The sequence below is a fragment of the Cinclus cinclus genome, chromosome 6, assembly GCF_963662255.1.
Source record: "Cinclus cinclus chromosome 6, bCinCin1.1, whole genome shotgun sequence".
Classification (NCBI taxonomy): Eukaryota; Metazoa; Chordata; class Aves; order Passeriformes; family Cinclidae; genus Cinclus; species Cinclus cinclus.
This window is the reverse complement of record NC_085051.1, coordinates 39,695,931-39,720,699: the sequence shown is the minus strand read 5'-3', so window position 1 is coordinate 39,720,699 and position 24,769 is coordinate 39,695,931. Positions and strand designations below refer to the sequence as shown.

Sequence of the window (24,769 nt, the reverse complement as noted above, 5' to 3'; positions counted from 1 at the left end):
GTGCGTCACCGGGCCCCGCCCCGAGAGCGCGTCATCTCCGGCTGCCAGCGCCGGGCAGCGGCCGCGCGGGGCCGCGGGAGTGAGGTTGCGGCCGTCGGCGGAGACCACGGTAACAGCGCTAGCGCGTTTCCCTCCGCGCCGCCTCGGCTCCCGGCGCGGGGATACGGGCTCCCGGGGCGAGGGAGCTGCAGCCCGGCCGCCCCGCCGTGAGGGGCGTCCCGCGGGGTGACGGCCCCGCCGCCGGCCCGGAGCACCCGCAGTGGGCCTGGTAGAACCGCGGCTGGGTCCCCGCGCTGTCGGCGGCGGGCATGGCTCCGGGAGGGTCGCGGCGGGGCCGGGCGAGCGGGAAGGGCCTGTTCTGCCTGTCCGGCGGCGGCCTCGGGCTCTTGGCTTTGGCTTAGCCCCGCCATCTGCGCGGCGCTGTGGGGTATGGGGGCCGCGTCGGGCGGGTGGGGGCGAGCTGTTGCCTGTGGAAAGGCCGTGGGGATTGGTGGCCCCGCCGAACCCACCGCTGCTGCGGGCTGGAAGGGGAACCGCAACACACCAATCGCCCTCCTTCCCCCTCTTCTCTGTTTAGCGGAGCCGGGACGTTACGGAGGTCTTCAGCCCACTCACTTGAGCTTGCTGGACTGTTTTTGGTTTTTGTTTTTTTTTTTAAGAGTTAACGTAGTGCTGGTTTTGCCACGCTCTAGCTCATGAACTTCTTAATGAAAAGCAGTAGGTTGTCATTATCTTTTGGTCTTACCTATATTTGTGATCAGAAATCTTAGCGAATGAGCATAATTTTAGCTGTACTTCATGCAGTCGTAATGGTGTAGTCCATCCAAAATGTCTTTTCTGCACATGAACGGGAACGTTCTCTAAATTCTTGGACTGGTCCGAGGCACCTGGTTTCTCGCACCCTGTGCAGGGAAGGGAGAAAGAAAGGCGTTCCTTACGAAAGCTTCTGGGATTAGTGAGATCTTGTAGCTGTTAGTATCTTCCAAATACAACCGGTTTTATCTGGTGTGCTGGTCAGAAAACGCAGCCAATGAGGAGCCACTCAGGGGATTTTTGCCGGTGACCTCTGTAGAACTGTGACTGGTGCTCTGACAATGAGGAAGAAAATTAGACTGGAAGAAAAGCTGTGTTTATTAGGAAAACCACATCTGAGCTTTCCACCTGAGCAATCATACCTAGCTTAACTGTTGGTTGAGGAAATGCAGTTGGTAGAGGTCATATAATGCTGTTCAACCTGATGGTATGTGAGGAGAACTAATTATGGAAGAAGGGGGTGATCTGCTTTCCCCACTGATGTGCAGCATGGCACGTGGCTGAATTTTGTCCTGGCTCAGGAAGCAGATTTGGTGTCAAGATGAGACTGGCCTGAAAGTTGCAATCTGGCTGGCTTGCTGTGTTTTAGGAGGGCAGGAGGAGCTAACAGCCCTGGTAGTGGTTCATTTGCAATGAAAGTCCTTAGACTTAAGCAGCTGACAGAAGTATTTTTTTGTTTGTTTTCCTGTTGCCATTGTTTTATGTAGCTTGTATGTAAATGCATATGACAAATTCCATCCCTAATAAGAGAATGACTGTTTTGTGCACACACTGACCACTGATGCAGCTTTTGTCCCTGACAGCTGATACTGGATCCTGTATAGTGCCTTTTGTACTGACTTTTCAGTTTTCTTTGAATGTATTTTAAAGTTAGTTCCTCGTGGGCATTTCTGTTTGTTGGTTTGTGCCTGCATTATTTAGTGTAAGAAGATGCTCTCTTTTGCTAAAGAATAGTCCTCTGTGCATGGCATGAGACAGGCGTGCCATTGGTGGTGCATATTTGGGTACATGGATTGAGAGAGATTCTGCACAGAGATTGGATGAGGTAGAATTAATCTGCAAAAATACTTTAAAACAAAATTAAAGGTTTGTTGTTAAGAGAAGAATGGGAATTTATCAGTGCACCAAATAAAATCAAGAGGCCCAGCAGATTTCCTAGGAGTTCAATACATCTGTTCTGTAGAGCATGCCCCTAGAGCATGCCTGGTTTTGTCCCTGTAGCTGCATGACTATGACATTACTATGTTAAAGTTGCTTTTGTACATGTTACACTTGTGCTTCCTTCTGGAGTTCTGCACTGTATTCCTCTGGCTTCAATAGTGGCAGTAACACAAACTAAATGTATTCCTATTACTGAACTTCCTTTCCTTGCTGTCTTGAGGAAGCAATGGTACTAATGCAGTTTGTTTTATGATTCCATGCTGTCTACCCTGACTATGCTTCTACCTCTCCTCAAGTCAGACAAAGGTGAAGCTTTCAAATCCGCATTTTCCCTGCAGGTGGCAGGAGACTATTGCTTACTCTGTCCTTGGATCAAAATTACTAAGACCTGTTGGATAATTCAGCATTTTTTTTTCCCAGCCTAGCTATGATGGCACCTTATATTGCCACTTTTCAGAATTTATTTCCCAGATTGTTACCCAGCAATTCTTAGTGCAGATACTTTTAATGTTTTAATTCACATCTGCACTCTGTTAAGTGACTGGCAGTGTATCTTGGGTACCATCTACTTGCAACTAGGTTCTTCACCTCAATGTGTTCAAGCTGCAAGAGCACCCTTAAAACTGCTGGCGGTGAGTAAGCTAGAAGGAAGTCGATTACAGCCACTTAATCTCTGGTTGGTGTCTTATTTACCACATCATGTAGGGATAATAAAATGATAAGTTGCTGTGCTGATTAATTAATACAACCAAGGTAACTGATTCCCTGTGTTGAGCAAGTTGAAAAATTCTGCAAACCAGATCAAGGGATTCAGGTTCCAAATGACTTAAAAACCCTGAAGTTTAAATGATGGATCTCTCTCTTTCTGTGCTTGAGAGAGAGGCCATGTGTCCTGTGGTGTGCCTCACAGAGGGGGAGGAATTGTGGAGTGAAGCAAAAATAGCTTGAGTAGATGAACCCACAGAGACTGCTTTGTGGGGATTTTTTGTGACATGAAGAGAGCAGTTCTTGAAGATGCTGGAGGGAGGTTTAGTAGATTCCTAATATTGGTAAGTTTCTGTGAAATTCCCCAGCTGTGTGGGGAGCAGTCACCTGCCTTCCACAGCCAGGCCAAGCTGGAACAGGGTTTCAACCAGTCATTTGTAGCACATCTTGGATACCTACTGTGAAATAACTAAAATACCAAGGAAATTGCTAGCTCTGTGGTCCTTAGCACGCAGAAATGTATGGGTTTAGAAAGCTGATGCTTGAACTAGGAGGGGGTACCCTGGGACTGCAACAGTGTTGCAGTGAGGAAAAGTAGAGGAAGGAGGAAAAATAGATGAGTGGGTGGGACTTTCCATGAGATGTGGGTGAGGAAAAGACATTGAAAGTCTGGCTATTTCTGCAGTGCAATGAAAAATCTCTGCACAGGTTTACTGGTTGATTTTCATGGGTGTTAGAAAGGTTAGTACAAGTGTGTAAATGCAGCCACGTCTGTATGATTATTGGCGTGGAGGGAAATAAGAGCCATCTGAAGAGGAAGGCAGAGGAGGGGGGCTAAGGAAGAAGTAACAGCTGAGGTGGTGGCATGGCAGGTGGGAGGAGCACATCACATCCCCAGAAGAGGTGACTATCTTCACAGACAGCTGCCTTGGTGAGCCTGGCTCTGTTCTTTTCATTCTCACTCCTTTATGTAATCTGTGCTCTGAATGAGCAGATACTGATTGTGTAGGCTCTGTGGTGTTTCTTCTGGCATGTGTCCTGGTTTTTGTGGGCTGCGTCAATCCTTGCTGTTAAATTTTAATTTTTTTAATCTCAAGCCTGACAGCAAACTGTAATTTAGTGGATTGTGCTGCTGAAGCTGAAATCCCTTATGAGGATGTCAATTCCCTGAATACCTAAAACAGCAATACCAAGCCCAACAGCTAGTTTGCTTTGTGGTTCAAGAATTCTGAAAACCTTTTTTTTTTCTTTTATTTTGAGGCTTGACTACAAATAACCCTTTAAATCTGGGCAAAAGTGGTTGAGAATAGTATATAGTATTCTGTTGGCTATGAAGATTTGAAGGGCTACCTGATTGTAGAATGGGTTGACTTGGAAGGGACCTTAAAGATCATTTAATTCCAACTCCCCTGACATGGGCAGGGATGCCTTCTACTAGACCAGGCTGTTCAAAGCCCCATGCAACTTCGTCATGAACACTTCCAAGGATGGAGCAGCCACAGCTTCTCTTGACAACCTGATCTGGTTCCTCACTACTCATATTGAAGAATTTCTTCCTTATATCTAATCGAAACCTAGCCTCTTTTGGTTTGAAGTCTTTCTCTTTGTCCTATCATTACATGCCCTTGCAAAAAATCTCTCTGATCTTCTGGTACAGTGGGCAGTTCTTCGTTCTCTCACTCCCTGCATTTATCTTCTGTGACTTGGTGTGGCTGGAGCAGTCGCTGGTGAAGACTGAGGAGAAGAAACTGTTGGATACCTCAGCCTTCTCACTGTCCTGGGTAACTAGGTCTCCTGTTTCCTTCTGGAGAAGGTACAGGTTCTCCCTAGTCTTTATTTATCACCAGTGTACCTATAGAAAGTTTTCATGGTGCCCTTGATATCCCTGGCAAGGTTTAGTTCTGCCAGGGCTTTAGCTTTTCTTACATGATCTTTGGCTGTTGAGGCAATCTCTTTATATTCCTCCTAGGCTATCAGTTCTTGCTTCCATTTTTAATACTCCTTTATGAACATCATGCAGATTCTTAGCTGCTTCACAAAACCTATGGAGCAAGGAAGTGTTTTGTTCCATCTTGAACGTGCTAGTTTCAGGGAGTCGTATAGTGAAATGAGGTTGTGACAGATAGAGGTTGAGGATATGGTGAAGCTTTGCACCTCATCAACAGTGTTACTTTTATAGCACCTCTCATGGATTTGATGTCTAGTGATACTCTTGCATTTTGCACCTCTCCCATGTTTCTGCTAGTTAGATTTATCCACAATGTACACATCTAACATTTCTCTCTCTTTTTTTTTTTTTTTTTTTTTTTACTTTTCCAGGAGAGCTAGCAAACTGCAGGCTAAAGGAAATAGCACAGCAGGACAACCCTTTTTCCACAAAGAGGAAGACACTGCTGTGCTTCAGTCCTTATTTTGTAGCAGTGATTCTGTGATGCAAGTTCCAAGAATTACTCTTTCTGTGATAATCTTTGCTATGGCCTCTTCTTGCTGATGTTTGCCCTGAATCTGGGCACAAAGTGGAAGGATGCTGAAGAATGGGTACCCTCTTTTTGGCTTTTAGAACATGGGCACTTGTGTAAAGGTATGTGGTTGCTCTTTGGTTGGAGGGTTGGACTATGTGCCAAGGCCAGCAAAGGCAATTTGCTGGGCTAGAAAGTCATGACTATTGTTGGGGGGAAATACCTCGTTTAAGCTTTCTGCATGCTGATGTCCATTATTGCTGCTGTTGAGATGACTGATGAATAACTCCTCTTTTGTGTTTGTTTAAAAAAAAAGCCGCAGCTTGATTGCACAATGTAGCTTCTCACTAACTGAATGGTGACATAGTGAGCTATATTGTATGCATCACTGTATGGCAGATCCTTTGTCTAATTGTCACACGCATTCCTTGCTGCTGCTCTTGTTCCATCTGTCAGCTATGCCTTATCAACCAAACAGCATGTTGGTCTGGGTGTGGTATTTTTACTACATGTTTGTTTAGCAGTCCCCTCAGTGAAAACTTGAGTCTAGATCGGTGTCTCTTAAAATTGCTGTAAACTTAATGGTATACAAACAGAAGGTTTTAGATTTTGTGTTGATCAGTGAGAGTTTCAGCAGAGAGGCTCCACTTCGGAGAAGTGAGAAGGAAAATACAAATGGGCTCTTTTTCAGTTGCGTTCGTGCATTCTGTGATAGACTTGCAGGGCAAAAATAGATTTACCTCTGCCCTAGAAGGATTTTGTTTGTTCTGAACAAATGGGGATGATTTTGTCTGCAACTATTTTACATAGCTTTTTCTTCCAAGGTTGCTGGCTAAGGGTCGGCTTCTGTCCATTTTGGTGGTAGTTCTGAAATGTGCTTTTGTATCAGAGCAGTAGTTAACTTCAAGGCTTTCAAGTAGGTATGACTGTTTGGATGAGTGGCTCTGGCCACTGTTGTTTAATTTGGTGAACCTTCAAAATATGTCTCCTTCCTGCAGTACCCACAGCCTGCTCTCACTGTTTTCAGAGGATGATATGTTGTCCTGATAGGTCCCTGAATCTGAATAGGAATCTGTGATGGAGGGAGAACTGCTAATTGTAGCATGTTGTGCTGTCCATATATTTCAATCTTATGGAATAATGCTTTAGGGATATCCTTGGACAGGAAGAAAAGTGATCAGTAGGCATTTTTTCTTTGGAACCATAGATTAAATTTAGGCCAGTGTGTGTGAGGAAGTCACTGGACTGGACTTGGCCTATTTTGTGTTCTAGATGCAGCTGTGATCCTCGGCTGTGTGTCTCACCGAAGGGACCTGATGTTTTACATTATTGGTAAGTTAAGGAAAGGCTGCCACTGTATTTGATGACCTCTCCATAGGCTTTAGAAGGGTTTCTTGAAAGCCTTTGATTTAGTTTTAGTTCAGAGTTTACCTAACAAACATGAAGTTTCTGTCATTCCACACTGTGCCCTCCACCTGGCAGACTTGCTTCTCGACCGTTCTTCTTGATTCTAAAGTCCTTTCACTGGCCTAATTCCTAAGCCATCCCCTTACTTTTTCTTTCGAGAACTAGCGGAGGGTTGTTGCCTCTGTGATGCTTCTTAATCCAGCCATAATGTGATGTGCAGAAGTTGTCTGGTTACCTGTTTCCCTTAAAGGAATCTCTGTAGTTCTGACTCACAGCTTGAAGGGAATTCTGTGTCTCTGTTGGGATGTCCTGCAAGCCTTTCCTGAGACTCTCTACTACCTTTAACTATTTCCTTTGCAGTCATTTGCAGAGTTTTAAGAAACTTGATATTTTCTAACCTTACTTGTATCATAACACAAACTATAAATGTTCACACAATAGCATCTGCCTTAAATACCTAATTTGCATTTGAGTAGAATATCATTGACAGAAAGGCATCTTTGGCTGATACAGAGGGGATTCTAGAGCCTGACCCAGCCTTTGGCTTCTGCAGCCACCCTTTGTTCTCTCCCTGCTGCAGGTGGGATCACAGTATCTGTTGTAGCTTTCTTCTTCACCATTAAGTTCCTCTTTGAGCTTGCCGCACGTATAGTCAGCTTCCTTCAGCATGAGGACCGGGAACGCCGAGGGGAGCGAACGATTTATGACTACGTGCGAGGCAACTACCTGGATCCCCGGTCCTGCAAAATCTCCTGGGATTGGAAGGACCCCTATGAGGTGGGCCATAGCATGGCCTTCCGAGTGCACGTAAGGCAATACTTTTATTTCCATGCTGCTTTGTGGGCAGGAACAGAGGTCTGAGTTAGGGGTGGGCTCTTCAAATGTTTATTCTGTTGGGGCTACGCCAGATGTAACTGAGGAATAGCCAAGCTATCTGTTTATGCCTTCTGCTCTGTTACTATGTTGCAAAACTCTGTAAGTGTATATTTAAGGTTTGCACTTCCTAATCTCCCTCTCTTCAGAATCCTCTGAAGAGCCGGAGGAGACCAGGCTTGTCCTGACTGCTGCTTCCTTTACTGGGAAGTGAGTAGGCTGAGCCTCGCCTTCAACAAATGTGGTGCTATCTTTTGATTGTGCAGCTGAAGTTGAGGGTGTGGGAAGGGGCATTTTACCAACCCAAGAGCTGTAAAGCTTCATCGCCACTCCCCATTAACTGCAAAATGGATCGTTATTTTGTCAGACCTGGAAAAGCCTGCCAAGGACACTTGTTTCCCTTTAATCCCAAAAGGCCTAGTCTAGGAGAAGTAAGAAGAGTGAATACAGAGTTTGGAGCTATGTGGAGAAAGTTTGAGCAGATTTTGCTGGGCTTATGTACCACCTTCCTATCCAAGAGGGTGTCAAAATAAGAAGGAAGGTTCAGCTAGGTTGCCATACCAATCCCTCTTGGGAATGGGAAGAAAACCCTTCTGCTTGATGGTGATTGAAGAGTTCTAACTCCAGGGCAGGCAGTGAAAAAAGCTGGGGGGAAAGGGACTTGTTCTGTTCCTACTATTTATATTTATTTCCTTCAGCTTGCTGAAATTCATGAGCTCCAGCAATGTACCTTTCCACTTCATGCTTGTGTGCCATTTGCTTAGCCCTTTATTCATCAAGAGTAGCTTTGCATACACTAGTTTCTCCTAATGTCAGTCAAGATGCAAGCTACTTTAGGCCCCACACCCTCCCTTACTTAGAAACAGGGAATAATAGTAACTTTTTTCTGACTGCAGGCTGATTGCAGATGGTAGGCAGGCTCTCACCAACAAGCTGCTGGCTCTTGAAGAGCCATGCATATAGTTACAAGGTGTAATTCTTTCATTCTAAGGAACTAGTGGTCGAGGTATGTTTTACCATCTGAAATTGTCCAGGAGATTATTTTCGTGATTGAACTGCCTGTGATTTTATCTAATGTGGTGTTTTCATTATGATGCTTCTTAGCAGTAAAGACTGGGTCAGCTCCTTAGGTCAACATCTTTATCACGCTGTTTTCTGTAACAAATTGGTAAGAGTTTTTTCAGAGCTTATCTGTACAAATAAACAAGATCTGCTTGTTTCTCTGAAAGGGTATGGCTTTACTTTTTTCCTTTTGCTAGTGGGTTCTCATGATTTCTGCTCTAATATTGCACTACAAGTGCAGACGGGAAATGCCTAGAGGCATGTTCTTTTCAGGGCATGCATTTGAAGCCCAGCACAAAAGAGAATGGAGCTGTTCAATACCCACTTGTCCCTGTTCATTTTGGAAAACAGAGTCTGTGTGACAGAGCTGCCTGTTAATTATTTTTCTTTATCTGAGCTGAGGTACTTGCCCTTCCCTAAGGCAACTTATTTCCTCTTCCTCTGTGTGCTGTGTGTTTTTGCTGACCTGGACTTTTCTGTTTCCCATGCAGTTGTTCTATAAAAATGGGCAACCCTTCCCTGCTCACCGGCCTGTGGGGCTGCGAGTTCACATCTGCCATGTGGAGTTAGCAATTGATATTCCTGTAACCCAGGAAGCTCTTCAAGAGCCCAATTCCAATGTGGTGAAAGTGGCTTTCACTGTGCGCAGGGCTGGGAGATACGAAATCACTGTAAAACTCGGTGGTTTGAATGTGGCTTACAGCCCCTACTACAAAGTTTTCCAGCCAGGTAAGATCTAAGTGGCCCTGTAATGATTCTAAGTAGATTTGGAGGTATTGGAGGCCTTTAGGTAAATGTGTTTCCAGCTAAAATAGGTAGGTGACAGGGAAGGGGTTACCCTTCACCATTTTCCTCCTGCCATGTGTAGATCTCAGCAACAGACCCATGAGTAAAACATACTTGTGACTACAAGTATGTAACAAAACAGACACTGCTTTACAGAATAACACATCAGTGCTACTTAAAATCCCTATCCACTTCTGTCACGTTCTCTATTTTGTACTAATTTCTTCATAATCCCACTAGTAGTCAGAAAGTGCCTTTTGTGAAAGTATTGAGTTGTTTGTATCTGAATTGGAGATGCTGTCATAGTTTGCCTCTTCTTTTTCTGAATATACTATTCTTGTCAGCTTCTGGAGCAGCTGATACCTTTGAATACACACTTCTGTAAAAACACTTCCTTTTTATTCATCTAAAATTTGTTTTCTTCTACTGTTGTTTTTTGACCCCAGTTGGTATCTTTTATGTTTCATGTACATGTCATTGAAAGGACCTCTATTCATTTCTTTATGAATTGATACAAAGCTTGATAAAATATCCCTTCAGAAAGAAGAAGATCAGGCTGAACCCCAATAAAGTTTGCTTGGTATGTTGTATTTGCAGGCTTTCCTAGGTGTCAGCTAGCTTGTATTTTGTATGTACAGTAGGAGCAAGTTCCTGAGCAGAAAGTTAGAATGATGGAAAAGTAACTTAATTTGCTGTATTGGTATTAAGTCTCTGGTCCAAGGCACATGCTGTGCACTATACCATATACTTCTGTGCTCAGATATTTTGCTTTTTTTAATGTAGGGGCATAGAATGTGTTTATATTTGATCCATTTTCAAGGATATTGTGCTCCTAGTTGCTTTTCTTTTGCTTTTTGTAGCTTCACCTTGCAATTTGTTTGACTCTGAATTATTGTTGTCTGCTTCAGGAATGGTGATTCCCTCCAAAACCAAAATTGTCTGTCATTTCTCTACTCTGGTGCTGACCTGTGGACAGCAGCACACTCTGCAGATAGCTCCCAGAGATGAGTATGACAATCCCACCAGCAATTCTGTATCCCTGATAGATGAGCACAATTACAGCCTCTCCATCCACGAGGTGAGTGCAACCTCACCCCTTGGTGCTTGACTTCAGGCAAGCTGGAGAGCTCCTTTTATTAATTTATTTTCTGTTCAGTTGGGTCCTCAAGAAGACGCGAGCTCTGATGTGGTGTTTGAGAAATCTGTGGTGTCCAATCGGCAGACTTGCGAGGTGTTCTTTCGACTCACCTTGCACTCTAGGGGGTGTTTCCATGCCTGCATCTCCTACCAGAACCAGCCCATAAGCAATGGTGATTTTGACATCATTGTTCTAAGTGGTGAGTCAAGACCTAATCAGTATTCATTCTCCAGGTGTGCTCTTACAATGTGCTTTGCACACTCATGTAGCAGAGCTATTTGTGGCTTCCCTGCAGGCTTGTCATGCTTACTTGCTAAAGGAAAACATATTCATTTAAAAATGCTAAGGTAAATGAATTTTCTTCTAGCAGGGGAGATCTCTGATCCATCAGCAGATAAAAACAAGTGTTTTTCCCCTATTTCAGGAGGTTTACCTCTGAAATTAGGCAATTTTTTATTGTTTACTAGTAGTTGGCATCTGAGCCAGTCATATATTGTATGTTAAGTTATATGGAGGAAGACTACCACATGGAACTTATGTGTTTTTGTGGGAATTTTTTGTTTGTCTTTTTTTTTTTAACAATGCTATGATTCCTGATTTCTTCAGGAGTGAGCCAGACTTCAGTGTGGCTGTCAAATGGCTATGCCTTCAGGCTGGTGCTCTGAGAGAGAGATTCTCTATGCCTTTTTTCTTCAGCCAGTCACTAACAGACAAACGGCCATCTTGAAATCTTTTCATCCCACCCCTGGGTTCTCTTTTTCAAAGTTTCACTTGACCAGGTTTTCCTTTGGATGTATAACATTTTCTTTAAAATCAAAGTCACTGATTTGGTTGTGCCCTGTGCATTCTTTTTCATTCTTGTCTCCATTAGGATTTACACAACTCTTTCATGTCTATTTCCCTCAGAGAATGAAAAGAACATTGTAGAACGCAATGTGTCCACCTCAGGTGTCAGTATTTATTTTGAAGCTTACCTTTATGATGCTCCTAGTTATACCAACACTCAGTGGCAACTTCCACCAGTGCACCTGAGCTCCTCCCAGCGCCGTCCTTCTAATGCAATTGAGGATGAAGATGAAGATTCTCCTTCTGACAGCCAGACCCCCGAGAAAGTGAAGAAGCCTAAAAAAGTGTACTGCTATGTGTCACCTAAGGTAGATATCAAAGTTACCACACTTGAGTGCATGTTTAAAGTAATGCTGTAACTGAAGAGCTTCCTTGTCCTCTATATCTTAGCTTCAGATTCAGGTGCCCCAGATTTGGTTAAAAAAAAGTTTGCTTATGGCAAACATAAGCTTGCGAGTGAGAATAATGTTAAAATGAGCCTTGGAAGTTTTAGGATTGTATTTTTGGATTTTAGGATCTTTCTAGGTTTGATCCAAATCCTACTGGAAATTTTCTTGCTGATCATTCAGTAGATATTCTGTTTGCCTTTCCTTTGCTTTTTTCAGGTCAGAGCTGCAATTCCTAATCTCAGTTTCTGATACCTGTAAATTTCAACTTAAGAGAATCTCACCTCAGATTTTGTGTCTTTGTCCTGTTTCTGGAACATTTTGCTGAAAAGAAAAAGGGGGGAAATGGTCAGAGAACAAATGGTAAATTTATAAGTAGAAGCAACAGGAGAAACTGAGGGTTCTCTTACAAGAACATTATGTTAACAGTAACTATTTTCCATTATTATTGCCTAAAAGTGTTCAGAAACTAGAAGGAAAATTCCTCTAAATCTAGTAATGAATTTAATTTAATTTTGTTCATCTCTCTCTTCAGAAGCATTCTGAAAAATGTAGTGATAAATAGCAAAGTGAAAGACTAATCCAGGAATTGCTTTCCTGACAAAGGGAGAAAGAGGGCTATGAATCAGTTATAGGATGGAGGGAGCTCCTAGAGATTTCCAAATCTGTGCTGCACATGGCTCTAAGAACTGACTTTAAATGCTGTGTCTTTGTGAGCTCAGCATCCTTTCATCCTTGGTGGATTGTTTTGGACTTCTGTACTCTTTTCTATTGCATTACTTGGTAAAGCAGATCACCCACCAGAAGTGAGTACTGTAGGAAATTTCCTTTAGGTGCCAATGTTGTTAATGTGATTCTTAGGCTTGCATAATTTAATTCCTGGATGTCTCTAGGTATAGAAATAGAAACAGTAGAAAACTGTTACTGTGCTGCTGTTTTAAAGAGTTGTTGTTGGTATTTGGCTTGCTTGTGGACAAACGCTGATTGTCAGATTTTGCAATCATTGCAGCTATGAAAGGCTTATGCAGGAAATATTTTTCTTTTGTCTAAAGATGCTAAAATTTCATCTTAACTTGCTCTCCAGAAGACAGGAGTTGCACAGTTAGTCATTTGTTCTGGCAGAAATACACTGAGAATAAATTTCTGCAAATCTCATGGATTTAGGAGTCGCAAGTGCTTTTTAAAAGATGTTTGAAATGGCCGTGGAAATTAGGGAGTAATAGGAGTAGTCCGTTGGCGTGACTTTTACCAAAACCTTTTTGTCAGTGCATTACAATCTTGTCCTGAATTCAGCTTCTTAAGTGTACTTAAGATTACTTTCCAATTAGACTGGTGACGTTCTACTGAACACAATAGCTTACTGCTATAAAATCTCTATCATGCTGGCATCCCACATGCGTCAAATATACGCAGTGAAGTCTTACTGACAAGTTGCTTACAGTTCTGTGGAGTTTTAAAGGTTTTCAGGTATTCTGCCAAATGCTGCAGGAACCTGTTCCTAGGGTTGCAGGGAGGTCTAGCCCTATGGATCTGTCCTCTTCCTCATGTGTTTCAGGGACAACCCTTAAGAGATGTGTGATATGTAACATTTTCTTTCCCTTGTGGTTACTCAGCAATTCTCTGTGAAAGAATTTTACCTGAAGATCATTCCATGGCGCCTTTTCACCTTTAGAGTGTGTCCTGGCACAAAGGTGAGCATGTTTCCTTGTACCTGTCGCTGCACCTCCATGTTGTTAGTTTGTCATCCCTTGTGAATCACAGTCTGTTTTTTTCCTTTTGGAGAGAAGGGCTTCCACCCACAGAACAACATGGTTTGGCATAAATTTCAACTCTGGAATTCCCTCTCAGTGCCTAAGTTTTGCTAATATTTGTGACTAGGAGCCAGTCTTATCACTCTTTCCTGTCTGTTGTCCCAATTCTAGGCAAAAATCTTGATTCCTTTGCATTGTGCTTGGTTATTTTTGTTATAACCTTCCTAAAATGCTGTGATTGTGCCCACTGAAGCCCTTTGACTTGTGTGTGAAGTTTAAAGCAGCCTCCTAAATGGAGTCTGGATTTTTGAAATAGTTTTCCTGTTAACTGTATACACATGGGGGAGCAGAGAAAGTCTTAAGAGCACAGGTGGTGTTGCTCTGTCTACTGAACATACTGTGCCTTCTGCATGATGCGTTTACCCTTTCTTACATCTCTTTGCTGCTAGTTTTCATACCTTGGTCCTGATCCTGTGCACAAATTACTGACACTGGTGGTGGATGATGGGATCCAACCCCCTGTGGAGCTCAGCTGCAAGGAGAGGAACATCTTGGCAGCCACTTTCATTCGTTCTCTGCATAAAAACATAGGTAAAGGGACAGTGAGGTGGGTACAGTAGTCAGAAAGTTAGCACTTGAGTCTGCTAGTTTCCTGGGGAATAAAGATTGCCAGCACTGAATGACTTCAGATGAGAACTCTGGTTCTTGGACTGTCATGCTCTGTTCCTATTGGTGCTTCCAGTGAATGTACTTTATCACAGCAGCTGTTCCTTTTCAGCTTGGCTTCTCTGTCAGGTTCTTTGAAAGTGCACCTGTGAGTATGAATACCAGCAAGATTAATTGCAAAACTACCTTGAGAGTTCTGTCTCCAAACCTTGCTGTGGTAAATGCACTTTTGGGCTGTAAAGCTGATCTGTGCAGTTAATCTAAGGAGTGATCTGTACATGTTTGAGGTGTTGACAGCTCAGGCCTCACCCAAATTGTCACTCTTCTCAGGAGGCTCTGAAACCTTCCAAGACAAAGTGAACTTCTTTCAGCGAGAGCTACGTCAGGTGCATATGAAAAGACCTCATTCGAAGGTCACGCTGAAGGTCAGCCGCCACTGTCTGCTGGAGTCGGTGAGTGTACGAGTCCTTTTACTGCAGCCCAGTGCTTTCTCCATCCTTTGTATTCTGCTTGGTGCCTAAAGAAGTCCAAACTGGAATGTACTAGGGCAGCTATGCTAAAAATGGTTAGTCCCTCTGTTTCAAGGCAGATGCCAGCAGGCAGGTTGAGAAGGAGTTGTTGAACATTGGAAAGGACTGCTCAGGGAGGTTATGGAGTCACCATTCTTGGAAGTGTTCAAGAAATGCCTGGATGTAGCACTTAGTGCCATAGTCTAGTTGATGAGGTGGGGATCAGTCAAAGGTTAGAATTGATGATCTTAGAGGTCTTTTTTCATCTTGAATGATTCTGTGATTCTGTAAAGGGATTCACAGCCTGTAAAAGCAAGACATCTGCTGATGCTACTCTGTCCCTGCTTTACATTGGAATTTGAGGCCTGGGGAGGTAGACTGTCTACCTGGAGTAGATTTGGGAGCAGAACATAGAACTCTTGAGAATTCAGCAAGATAAGCTCTCAAGTCAGATGTTCCTGAGCTGCATGCAATGAAACTCTTGCATCAGCAGCCTACTAGTATTGGTTCAGAGTGATAATAAAATATTCTGTAGAGTCCCTTAGTAAAATCTTTGCCACTTCTGACCTGAACTGTGTGTTTCCAAAACAGAACTTAGTCATTCTTATAATACATTTCTTAAGTGATGTACTAAATACTTTGTATGCTGGGGAGGCAGTTATCTCGACTTCTTGTTTCGACCTGTGTCTCGCAACAGTAATGTTGCAAAGATGGAAAGAATATTTCTGAGGAAAACACAAAGTGACTGGGATGTCCCTTGATTTATACTCAGTAAATCTGTGTTTCAGAATTTTTTCTGCAGGTACCAGCTTGCAGTGTTTATGAAATTATGTTTCAGTTAATAGCTTGGACAAAATTACTTCATTTCTAAACAGTATTTCCATGACTGCTTTTTCCTTTTACTTTGGAAATTCCTGCACTGTCTTGAGCATTGTTACAGTCTAGTAAGACAAAATAAATCCAGTGCCATAGTAATAATAATAATGATAAATATAAGCTCTAGTGACCAAGGTTGATAGGCACAATGAAGATATTTAGTCCAGAGGTGTAGGTAGCATGATGCTCTAACCTGTTGGAGGGAAAACTAAGCCAAAACTACCTGTATGACTCAAGACTGCCATGTAGTTTTTTTTAAAGTTTCTTTAATTGGAGTCCAGGGCATAGGAAATTTTTGACACTTGGGGTATTTTATTACTTTTTTGCATCGTGACTTGCTGTAAGTATGAACTCAGTAATTCTTTTCAAGCTATTTTGTACTGCTCTTTGAAGCATTCCTTTTTTAAATCTAATTCGTGGGCTGAAAGTGCTTTACAGAAATTGCTCCTTCCCACAGGCATTTTAATACTTCAAACAATACTTTACTGCAGCCTTGAGAGTGATACTTCTGTGCTAAGACCTCACACTGATTTTAAGATGAGCTGTATTTTATGTAAGTAATGTGTCTCATAACAGAAAATGAGGAATTGGCTTCTGTGGCTTTGGACAACTAAGAGTTAGACCTTAGGTGTTCCTAATTTCTGCTTTTATACTTTCAAGTGCTAGGCTACTGGTGTTTTTGCATTTACCCATTCACATGTACAGGACTACATATTGAGTATGGGTTGCCAAGCAGTAATGGTTGCTGCTATTTTCTTCTTCTATTTTTCAGTCTTTTAAAGCAACACGAAATTTTTCTGTTTCTGACTGGAGCAAAAACTTTGAAGTGATTTTTCAGGATGAAGAAGGTGAGTTATTCTGTGAATATATAGGCAGAGGAAGCAGAAAGAATGATGGCAGAGTAGTTTTAGTCTGAAATTCTGGTTTCTTGTAGTATATCCATTCTTTTGTGGCTTTCCAGCCCTTTGATTTTCTACAGATGTTAGTGAATTACCCTGCTGGTGGTGCTATTCTGTAGCTACTTTACATAGGGACCTGAAGCCTTATGTAAATCCTGCCCCTCTACCCCTAAAAAAAAACCCAGACCAAAAAAAAAACAACTAGGACAAGGTTTGGGAGAAGAACCCATAGTCTTGCAGTCCCTGTTTATTGCCATGCTGCTACAGATCTGTTCATTGTGATGAACTCTTGTGCTGGGTAATACTGCGCAACATGCACGAAACTCTTGAGCTGATGACTCAGTTTGGATGACCAAGCTTGTTTTATTTTGTAGCTCTGGACTGGGGAGGTCCACGAAGAGAGTGGTTTGAACTCATTTGTAAGGCATTATTTGATACCACCAATCAACTGTTTACCCGCTTTAGTGATAACAACCAGGCCTTGGTGAGTCTGCAGTTCCTATGCTGAATGCTCAGAAATGTGGCCATTGATGGTTAAACAATGCTGCTGTTAAGTGGTGTGCTACCTTACTCATTCTTTAGTTTGCCTTCATAGTCACTTCCAGTGCCTTTCTCAAAGCTTTGCTTAATGATCTTAACCCATTGAGGTGTGAAAGAACTGGCTGGATGAGCAGTAGAGGATGGCAAGTCAGCAGGGAAGGCTGGATTTTTGGGCAAAGGGAGGTACAAAACATCAAAATATTTAGAGATTTTCTTGGGTCTGAATATTTCAGAATCCATTCCTGCTCTCATACAGCTTCTTGCCTGTGAAATATTTCATGTTCTTCCTACACAGGCTTAGGCATTTTATTTCTATTGCTCATCTTTGAGGACATCACACTGAAGCTCCTTGGCCAGATTGAGAGATGTAGTGACTTGAAATGGTCCCATATTTTCTATTTGTGCTAATCAGTCTGGTACTTGCATATTTCATTTTGCTTCTTCTTTGCAGGTGCATCCAAACCCGGGGCGTCCCACATATTTACGACTCAAAGTATATGAATTTGCAGGCCGCCTAGTAGGGAAGTGTCTTTATGAATCATCTCTGGGAGGTGCTTACAAACAACTGGTTCGAGCTCGCTTCACTCGATCCTTCCTGGCTCAGATCATAGGACTTCGTATGCATTACAAGGTAAAGCTTCCCAGCCCTGTCTGAAGCCTGTGTTGGTTCAGGGAGAAGTTGAATGTTGGTGTAGTAGCAGACCCAGAATTCTGGCTAACAATATAAAGGGTTTTTTTTTTTTGTTCCTCCTTCTATGTCCCTGCTTTCTTATTCTTTCCCACAGTATTTTGAAACGGATGACCCAGAATTTTATAAATCCAAAGTGTGCTTCATACTGAACAATGATGTGAGTGAGATGGATCTGGTCTTTGCTGAAGAGAAGTATAGCAAAACAGGACAGCTGGAGAAGGTGAGGGAAGCAATTCCTGAAAGTGGGGTAGTTTAACCCCTACTGCCTGCAGCAGTGGGGACCGAGAACTCTGCTATGGCCCAGAAAATTGAGCTTACTCTTGCAAGTAACTCCTTACTTGGATTTTTTTGTGGTTGGGAGTTCAGGTTTGGGGAATGTTACTGGTCACACTCAGGTGAAGTGTTCTGTTTTCAGGTGGTAGAACTGGTGGCAGGAGGGGCTCAAGTGCCAGTGACCAATGAAAACAAAATCTTGTACCTAAATCTGCTTGCACAGTACAGGTTGGCGAATCAGGTTAGAGAGGAGGTGGATCACTTCCTAAAAGGTAACATACTGCCTGCTCCCTGCTCTTCTTTGCCTTTATGTCCCACAGCATAGCACATGCTGCTCTTCTCTTCTCTTCCAGGTCTTAATGAATTAGTTCCCGAGAACCTCCTGGCTATTTTTGATGAGAATGAGCTTGAGGTAATTGCTGCCTCCCTAAGCAGCTCTACTTTTACTTCCCCTCCTATCTGACAAATGGAGTGCTTTCTGGATCTGGGAAATAGCCAAAATGTGTCTTCTCTAGCGACTTTAAACATCTGCAATTTTCACAGTAGCTGTTTCCTTGTTTCCTGGGCTCCTTTCTGACTGCAGTCTCTTGCCTTTCAGCTGCTTATGTGTGGTACTGGAGATATCAGTGTCTGTGACTTCAAGGCACATGCTGTAGTGGTAGGAGGATCTTGGCACTTCCGTGAGAAGGTAAATGAAAGGGTTTTCCTTCCTGCTTGTTGAAACCAGTTGTTGCAAATACAGCAGAATTGGTGGAATTTAGGGTTTCAGAAGAAGAAACTGAAAAATTAAGGGGTCAGGTAGGACTGTACACATGATATAACGTTTTTCCCTAGAGAGATCCCTTCAGCCTGGCTGTCTAGTGGTGATGCTTAATCAGATACCAGCAAGTACAAATTGTCAGCAGTGGTCTCTTTAAAAATATCCATCACAGCTCTTATTGAGAGCAATTCAGCAGGGAGTCAGAAGGAGTTGATGGGAATTACTTCTACTGAAGATGTTGATGATGATATATTTATCTTTTAGAGATGCTTGAAAAACATGCTTGCAGCCCACATGTAGTGTTTGGAGTTCAGTGCTGTGGTGCTACTGATGTAGTAGCCTAAATTCATACCCCCAGTGGTTCTCATCCTTTTCTGCATTTCTCAGTGGGAGGGGTATGGGAACAGCAGCAGCTTTGTTTAGAAAAATAATGGAAGCTGCCAAAACATGCCAGACAAAAAGAGGTAGAAACTTGTATTTTCAGTCTGTAAACACTGGGATGGTTCCACTTGTCTGCAGAAGTACCAGATGATGTGAAAAACCAAAAAAATAATATAGTGCAAAAAGGAAGTGTGTTTTCTGCATTGTAAACTTACCTCATTGCCTATGCAGGTAATTCTAAAAATTAAATCTCTGTGGGAGAGAAGCCTTTCTGCTTTAAGGGAAAGGACTGGTAGGAGATTGTAGCATGGGACATCTCTTAACTGATTAGGAACTATGTAATACTTTCTTCTATGTGTACCCTGGTAAAACAAATCAATTCTAACTGGTTGTGAGGCCAATTGACTGATATTCTTGCAAGTTGCTAATATGTTTGCTTGTTTTCCTTGGCTGACCTGTCTTTACCTTTCCTGGTTTGTGACAGGTCATGAGGTGGTTTTGGACTGTGGTCTCCAGTTTCACACAGGAAGAGCTGGCCAGGCTTTTGCAGTTCACTACTGGTTCCTCCCAGCTACCCCCAGGAGGGTTTGCTGCACTCTGTCCATCTTTCCAGATCATTGCAGCTCCAACTCACAGTACTTTGCCGACAGCCCACACTTGGCAAGTATCCTGGGGTGGTAGGACTTTCTCCATTGTGCTTCTGGGAATGACACCAGCTAGTTGTGGTGGGCAAACAGTGTAATGTGTGTGATGCTTGTGTCAGTCCCTCTAAAGACAGCTAATGGGGATGGTTCCCTCTCAGATCTAGTTTGAATGGAATTTTTCTTTTGTTTTACAGTTTTAACCAGCTGTGCCTCCCTACTTATGACTCCTATGAAGAAGTACACAAGATGCTGCAGCTAGCTATCAGCGAGGGTTGTGAGGGATTTGGCATGCTGTGATTTCCCCTTCCCAGGAGACCATTTAGCCTGTCAGCTCTTTGTGGCAAGACCCAGGTTCAATCCTCTGCTTGTTCTCTTTCTCTTCACTTGGCAGTGGAGGCAGAACAAAGACTCCATGTAAAGGAATTGGTCATCCAGAAGATGTCATGTGGCCTTTCTGTGTCCCAAATATGTCATCAAGAGTTCATCTTTTCCCTTTTCCTCATTCTCCCTTTGATTCAATGTGAAAAAACAAAAGGACTGGTGCATTTGTCAAGAAGATATTGCACTTGATTTCCATGCACTCTGTATACCCATCCTTCTGTGAGAAAATGAAGTTCATAAGCAGAAGTTACATTGAGGTGAAGGAGATCTGCTGAGCTGCCTTTACTGTAGCTCTCTAGGAGGAAGAGGGAAGACCAGCATGGAGCTCTGCTGGAAGCCTTGGCTCTTAGGAATTCTTAGTAACTTCCTTTACCTTGGCTCAACTCCCCCAGTGATGCTCCCTGATATCTCACTATGACTCATGTGGAGAATAGAGTTGTCCATCCTTTCAGCACCTGACCCAGAAGGGTTTCTGGTTCTCCTTCTCCATCTTGCTCTGGATGCTGTTGTTGTCTGTGCCACAGAGAAAAAAGGGTAGTATCCACTGGAGGGAGTAACCCAAAGAGGAAAACAATCAAATTGGAGCACAAGTGCTGGCCCTGACAGTGATCCTGTACTACCTCCGCCAGGGTCCAGCAGCAGAAGCGCCCTTCTCCAGCAGCGGCTGATAATTAGCCTCTGCAAATGAACTGGAAGAGGAGTTTCTCCTCCATTGAATGTTTCTGATAGTTGATGTTGCACAGGAAGCTATTCCATGCCCTTGCCTTCTTTTCCGTTTCTCAGGAGAGAGAGTATGGGCATGAGTATGATCCCTCAATGCTGAGCACCCATGCCTATCCCACATTCACCTTCAGGGTACATATGTTGTGTGGTAACAGTGAGATCAATAAGCAGCTACAGTGTGCACTGTGCTTGCATTTGTTGTTGGGATGATGGTACTGGGCACCACCTCCACCCCAGTATCCCACAGGATCTTGGCTTCTACCTCTATCATGCAGCAGCCTGAGGCTTCCCTTTCTCTACTGCTTTTCAGGCAGAGTGTCCAGGGAGTTGCTGGTGCCTGGACAGCAGCTAGATTTCTGCCCTTCCAACTTTCTTACCATCTTCCATCTTTTCTTTATCTTTCTTTTCCGCATGTTCCATTCAGTGCTGTTAACTTTCCAGCACAAAGTGCTAACTAGAATTTCACTTAAGTGGTCACTCAACAGCTTGCACCCACCATTGTCTGGCTTGTGGGGAAAGGAGTGGATAGACCAGAATGAGAAGCTAGAGTCTGTTGTAGTTAAAAATCCATTCAGCCCTTCCCAGGTAAGTAAAGGGAAGGGGAATCTGGGAATCTTGGTGAATTCTTCAGTGAAGCAAAATTTAAGATCTTTGCTTTCTACAGTCTACAAGTAAATCAAAGGCATGCAGGAGTCAAAGTGGGAGAAATGCTTTGCTGCTACCTGCAATGTAAGATTTCACTGGATTATGGAATTGCTGGGTTTCTTCCAGAATGGATTCTCAGACTGGCATCCCTGAGCTTATTTTAGAACACTGTATTGGATAAAATGACACGTCATCCTCTTCTGTTCCCTTCTGCTGTCCTCAGGCTGATCCGGTCAGACTTGAGCACAGTATGGATATTTTAAGTTAACAGTGTGTGCTTTTCAAATATAGCTTAGTTGAATTGACTGGGAATTTGTGGGAAATATTCTACATCTATAAAATGTTTTTAAGGCAGCATCTTAGTCATTCTTGGGCTGAGTGTATTACTGCTGTACAGAAAAATATAAGCCATTTTGGTGCCAAAAAGCAGTCAGCTGAACATTGAGACTACTCAGGGGGATTTCTTTGCCTTGTGAATTCTTTCCCTCACTGGCACCGAAGTGCTGCGAGGCTGCCAGCTTGATAGTTGCCACTGTTGTGCTCTGACAGATCACATTAGTAGTGGCTGTTTTCCCTTTTTTAGTGCAGGCTGCATTCTGCAAGGTTCTGACCTTCTTAGGGTGGAGAGAATGGTACTGTTTTATTTATACTGCAAGTGGCTTCCATGGTCAGTAGAGTTACAGCTCCTGTGTTCACCATGCCAATATGTCAGTGCTTTCTCCAGGGACTGAAGGGAGGTGGTGGTGCTCAGCTTAACTCCAGTTTGTTGGGAGGCATAGCTTGTTTTTTTTTCCATATTGTAGCCTCACCCATGTGAGGATGTTTTCAGTCCTGTAGCTATGGGCCAGCTCTGACAATGACATCTCCCTCAGGAATCTTCTCCCTTCTTCTCTTGAGCTGGCCTTTTTTTTATTCTGAGGATGCAGTAGCTGACCACTGAGTGGACTTCTACTGGAAAGAGCTCCTAAATGCTTCTCATTTCATTGCAGCCAGCACCCAACACTTCCCAGCAGCTGTGAAGATGCCAAGGACTTCCTTCTTAACACAAGTGCAGTCAGAACTGGGGTGGGTACTCCTAGTCAACTAAACCCATTCCCTCTGTTTGCACAGGCCCCTAGACTGCCCCCACATTCCTGAGTTCCACCATGACTTTTCTAAACTTATCTCTTGCTTTACACCCTTTCTCAGTACAGTCACTTTTAATGCTGACCTTAGTGCTGACCATGGGGATGTGCTTTGGTCACCTATTTACTGTATGTTAATTCCAGCAGAGGCTCATTACTTTCCTTTTTTTACTCCTTATTTATTGCCACTTAATAGAGACTCTTCTGTAGAAATCCTTAGGATCCCAATACCATTTTAGAGTGGTTTCCATGTTTCCTGAAGCTGCTTTGAGGTGCAGGGGGCCTGGCTTCAGCCTGCACCTGCAGGCCATGTTGCATGTTTATAGAAACCAGGAGCTGTGGATGATACAGGTCAAATCCTACTTCCCTCTGGTGAATTTCTGGCAGAGTACAGCCAAAATTTGGAAGCCTGTGGTTGTAGTAGCTGATTTTGTAAATAGTTTGTATAATAAATAAAATATTTTAAAAATGCTGCTTTCTCAGCTCAGCATTCTTTTCAGGCTTTACAGAGGGAATCAAACTGGTGCTGTTTGTGGGCAAAGGACCTCTCCAGGTCTTCAGATGTCTAGCAGAAGTCTGGTGCAGGGGGGAGGGTATGGTTCTCCACCTGCAGCTTTTCAGGATGACTGACTGAAGCCAGGACCTGTGAGCATTTGGGAAGAAGCAGAACTCTGGGTTGGAGCTTGCAGGCTACTGCGACATCTCAATGCAGGTAGGCTGGAAAATGCTGTGAAGCAGCTAGTAATGCTAGAAAGAACTTCAAGGACTCTTTCATATAAATTAATAATTTAAATCACTTTTCTGTCTCACTGTGTGTTACCTGACTGAGTTTCAGGTACTTGTAGAGCTTGTGCTTCACAGTACTGTCAAGGTGAGATGAAACCAGGAGAAGAGGGGGCTTTTAAGTCCTTTACACCTTAAGGATTAAAATAATAACTTTAAAACTTAAGATGATTCTGTGTCTATTGGCATTTCTGCCTGTAAAATGATGAAACACTCTTCCTTGGGCTGTACAAGATTTAGCGTGTCCTCAGCCAGCAGAGCATTGGCTGGCTGTGTGTGTTCCACCACATAATTAGAAGGATATTCTCACATGTTAAAACAGCATCTAGTGTTGTGCCACTAGAACCAGTAGATTCTGTTTTTCAGGCCATAAGGACTGGCTAAAGGAGAGAGGGAGTGGTGCATGTGATTATTAGGGATTGCCTCTAACACTGTGTTGGGTCACAGTACTACTTAAAAGCTCCTGTGGCAACAGAATTGTCTCATGCTGGACTCAGATGAGGGAGATTCCATAAAGCAGGGGTGACATTACAAATACAGAAACTGAAGTTCCAGTGTTCCATGAAAATTGCAGAGGTTGTGAGTCTAGAGCTGCTGGAGTTGGGGCCAGGGTACTAAAAGGTGGGTGACTTTGCCAGCAAACCTGGCATGAAGAAAATGATACACAGCAAGCCATGTGGACATGCCTTTACATGCCATGATCAATACAATTCATAAGAAGGGGGGCCAAGTTGAGCCTGGAGTTTTCAGAAACTATCTGTTTGGGTGTGAAGCAGAGAGCTCAGCATGCTGGATTACTTTAGTGTGAAGTAAGTTCTAATGTTTCAGCTGCTCTTTACAGGCAGGATGCATGATATCATCTGGCTGCTCACATTGTCCATCCTGATCTCCAGTTTCTTGTGATTTCTTGGAACGGTGACAGTGCCCTGTTGCTGATTATACAGCTTCCATTTATTCTGGCACTTGGCATGGAGTTGGGGCTCTGAGAGAAATCATACCCATGCACTTCATGCTGGAATCCTACATGCCCCAGCTTGTATATTCAGCAATAGCAAAGAGTTGATATCTTTGGGTTCTTGATTCTGTACACAGCCACTCGACCTGAGGGGCATCATGATGTCCTGCTTGGGAAAATGGATTTTTGTGCATTCAGTTCCTCTGTTCAACTTGCTTTGCCTCATTTGTGGAACTACAGAGAATGAATTTCTTCAGATACCTAAATGAGAAAATGGAGAAATGATACTTGATTTGGATAAGATCTGTTCTTTCGTAGTGTTATGGCTGAGTTGGTCAGTTGAACCAAGCTGTAATTCCTTGTTCCCACAGTGAATTACTACATTTTGTATGGTTTGGACTGTTCTGCTACCATCTTGACCTGGCACACGAGCACAGAAAGAGTTTGAATGTGTGATTACAGGACCTCTAAAAGGGAAACACTTAGGGGAAACAGCTAAGCTGACCAGAATCTCAGCCTGTCTTGGCATAAG

The 24,769-nt window shown here is 43.2% G+C and overlaps 1 protein-coding gene across 1 annotated transcript; it reads left to right on the top strand.

Annotated features, from left to right (window-relative positions):
• The first annotated feature begins 40 nt into the window (after positions 1–40).
• Positions 41–22,959, top strand: AREL1 (apoptosis resistant E3 ubiquitin protein ligase 1). Its single transcript, XM_062495121.1, has 20 exons — positions 41–109; positions 4,999–5,260; positions 6,411–6,470; positions 7,126–7,352; positions 8,972–9,209; positions 10,175–10,344; positions 10,423–10,603; positions 11,311–11,558; positions 13,250–13,327; positions 13,837–13,978; positions 14,384–14,505; positions 16,211–16,286; positions 16,712–16,821; positions 17,329–17,508; positions 17,663–17,788; positions 17,984–18,113; positions 18,195–18,253; positions 18,440–18,529; positions 19,467–19,642; positions 19,821–22,959. The coding sequence occupies exons 2-20, from the start codon at positions 5,170–5,172 to the stop codon at positions 19,921–19,923; spliced, it is 2,607 nt and encodes an 868-aa protein (XP_062351105.1). The 5' UTR covers positions 41–109; positions 4,999–5,169; the 3' UTR covers positions 19,924–22,959.
• The last annotated feature ends 1,810 nt before the right edge of the window (positions 22,960–24,769 follow it).

Excerpts from the sequence above, each read along its gene's own strand:
- AREL1 (XM_062495121.1), top strand. The coding sequence starts at position 5,170 with ATGTTTGCCCTGAATCTGGGCACAAAGTGGAAGGATGCTGAAGAATGG. Across the intron at positions 10,345-10,422 it reads ACAGCCTCTCCATCCACGAG|TTGGGTCCTCAAGAAGACGC; the intron begins GTGAGTGCAACC and ends TTTTCTGTTCAG. Across the intron at positions 14,506-16,210 it reads GCCACTGTCTGCTGGAGTCG|TCTTTTAAAGCAACACGAAA; the intron begins GTGAGTGTACGA and ends TCTATTTTTCAG.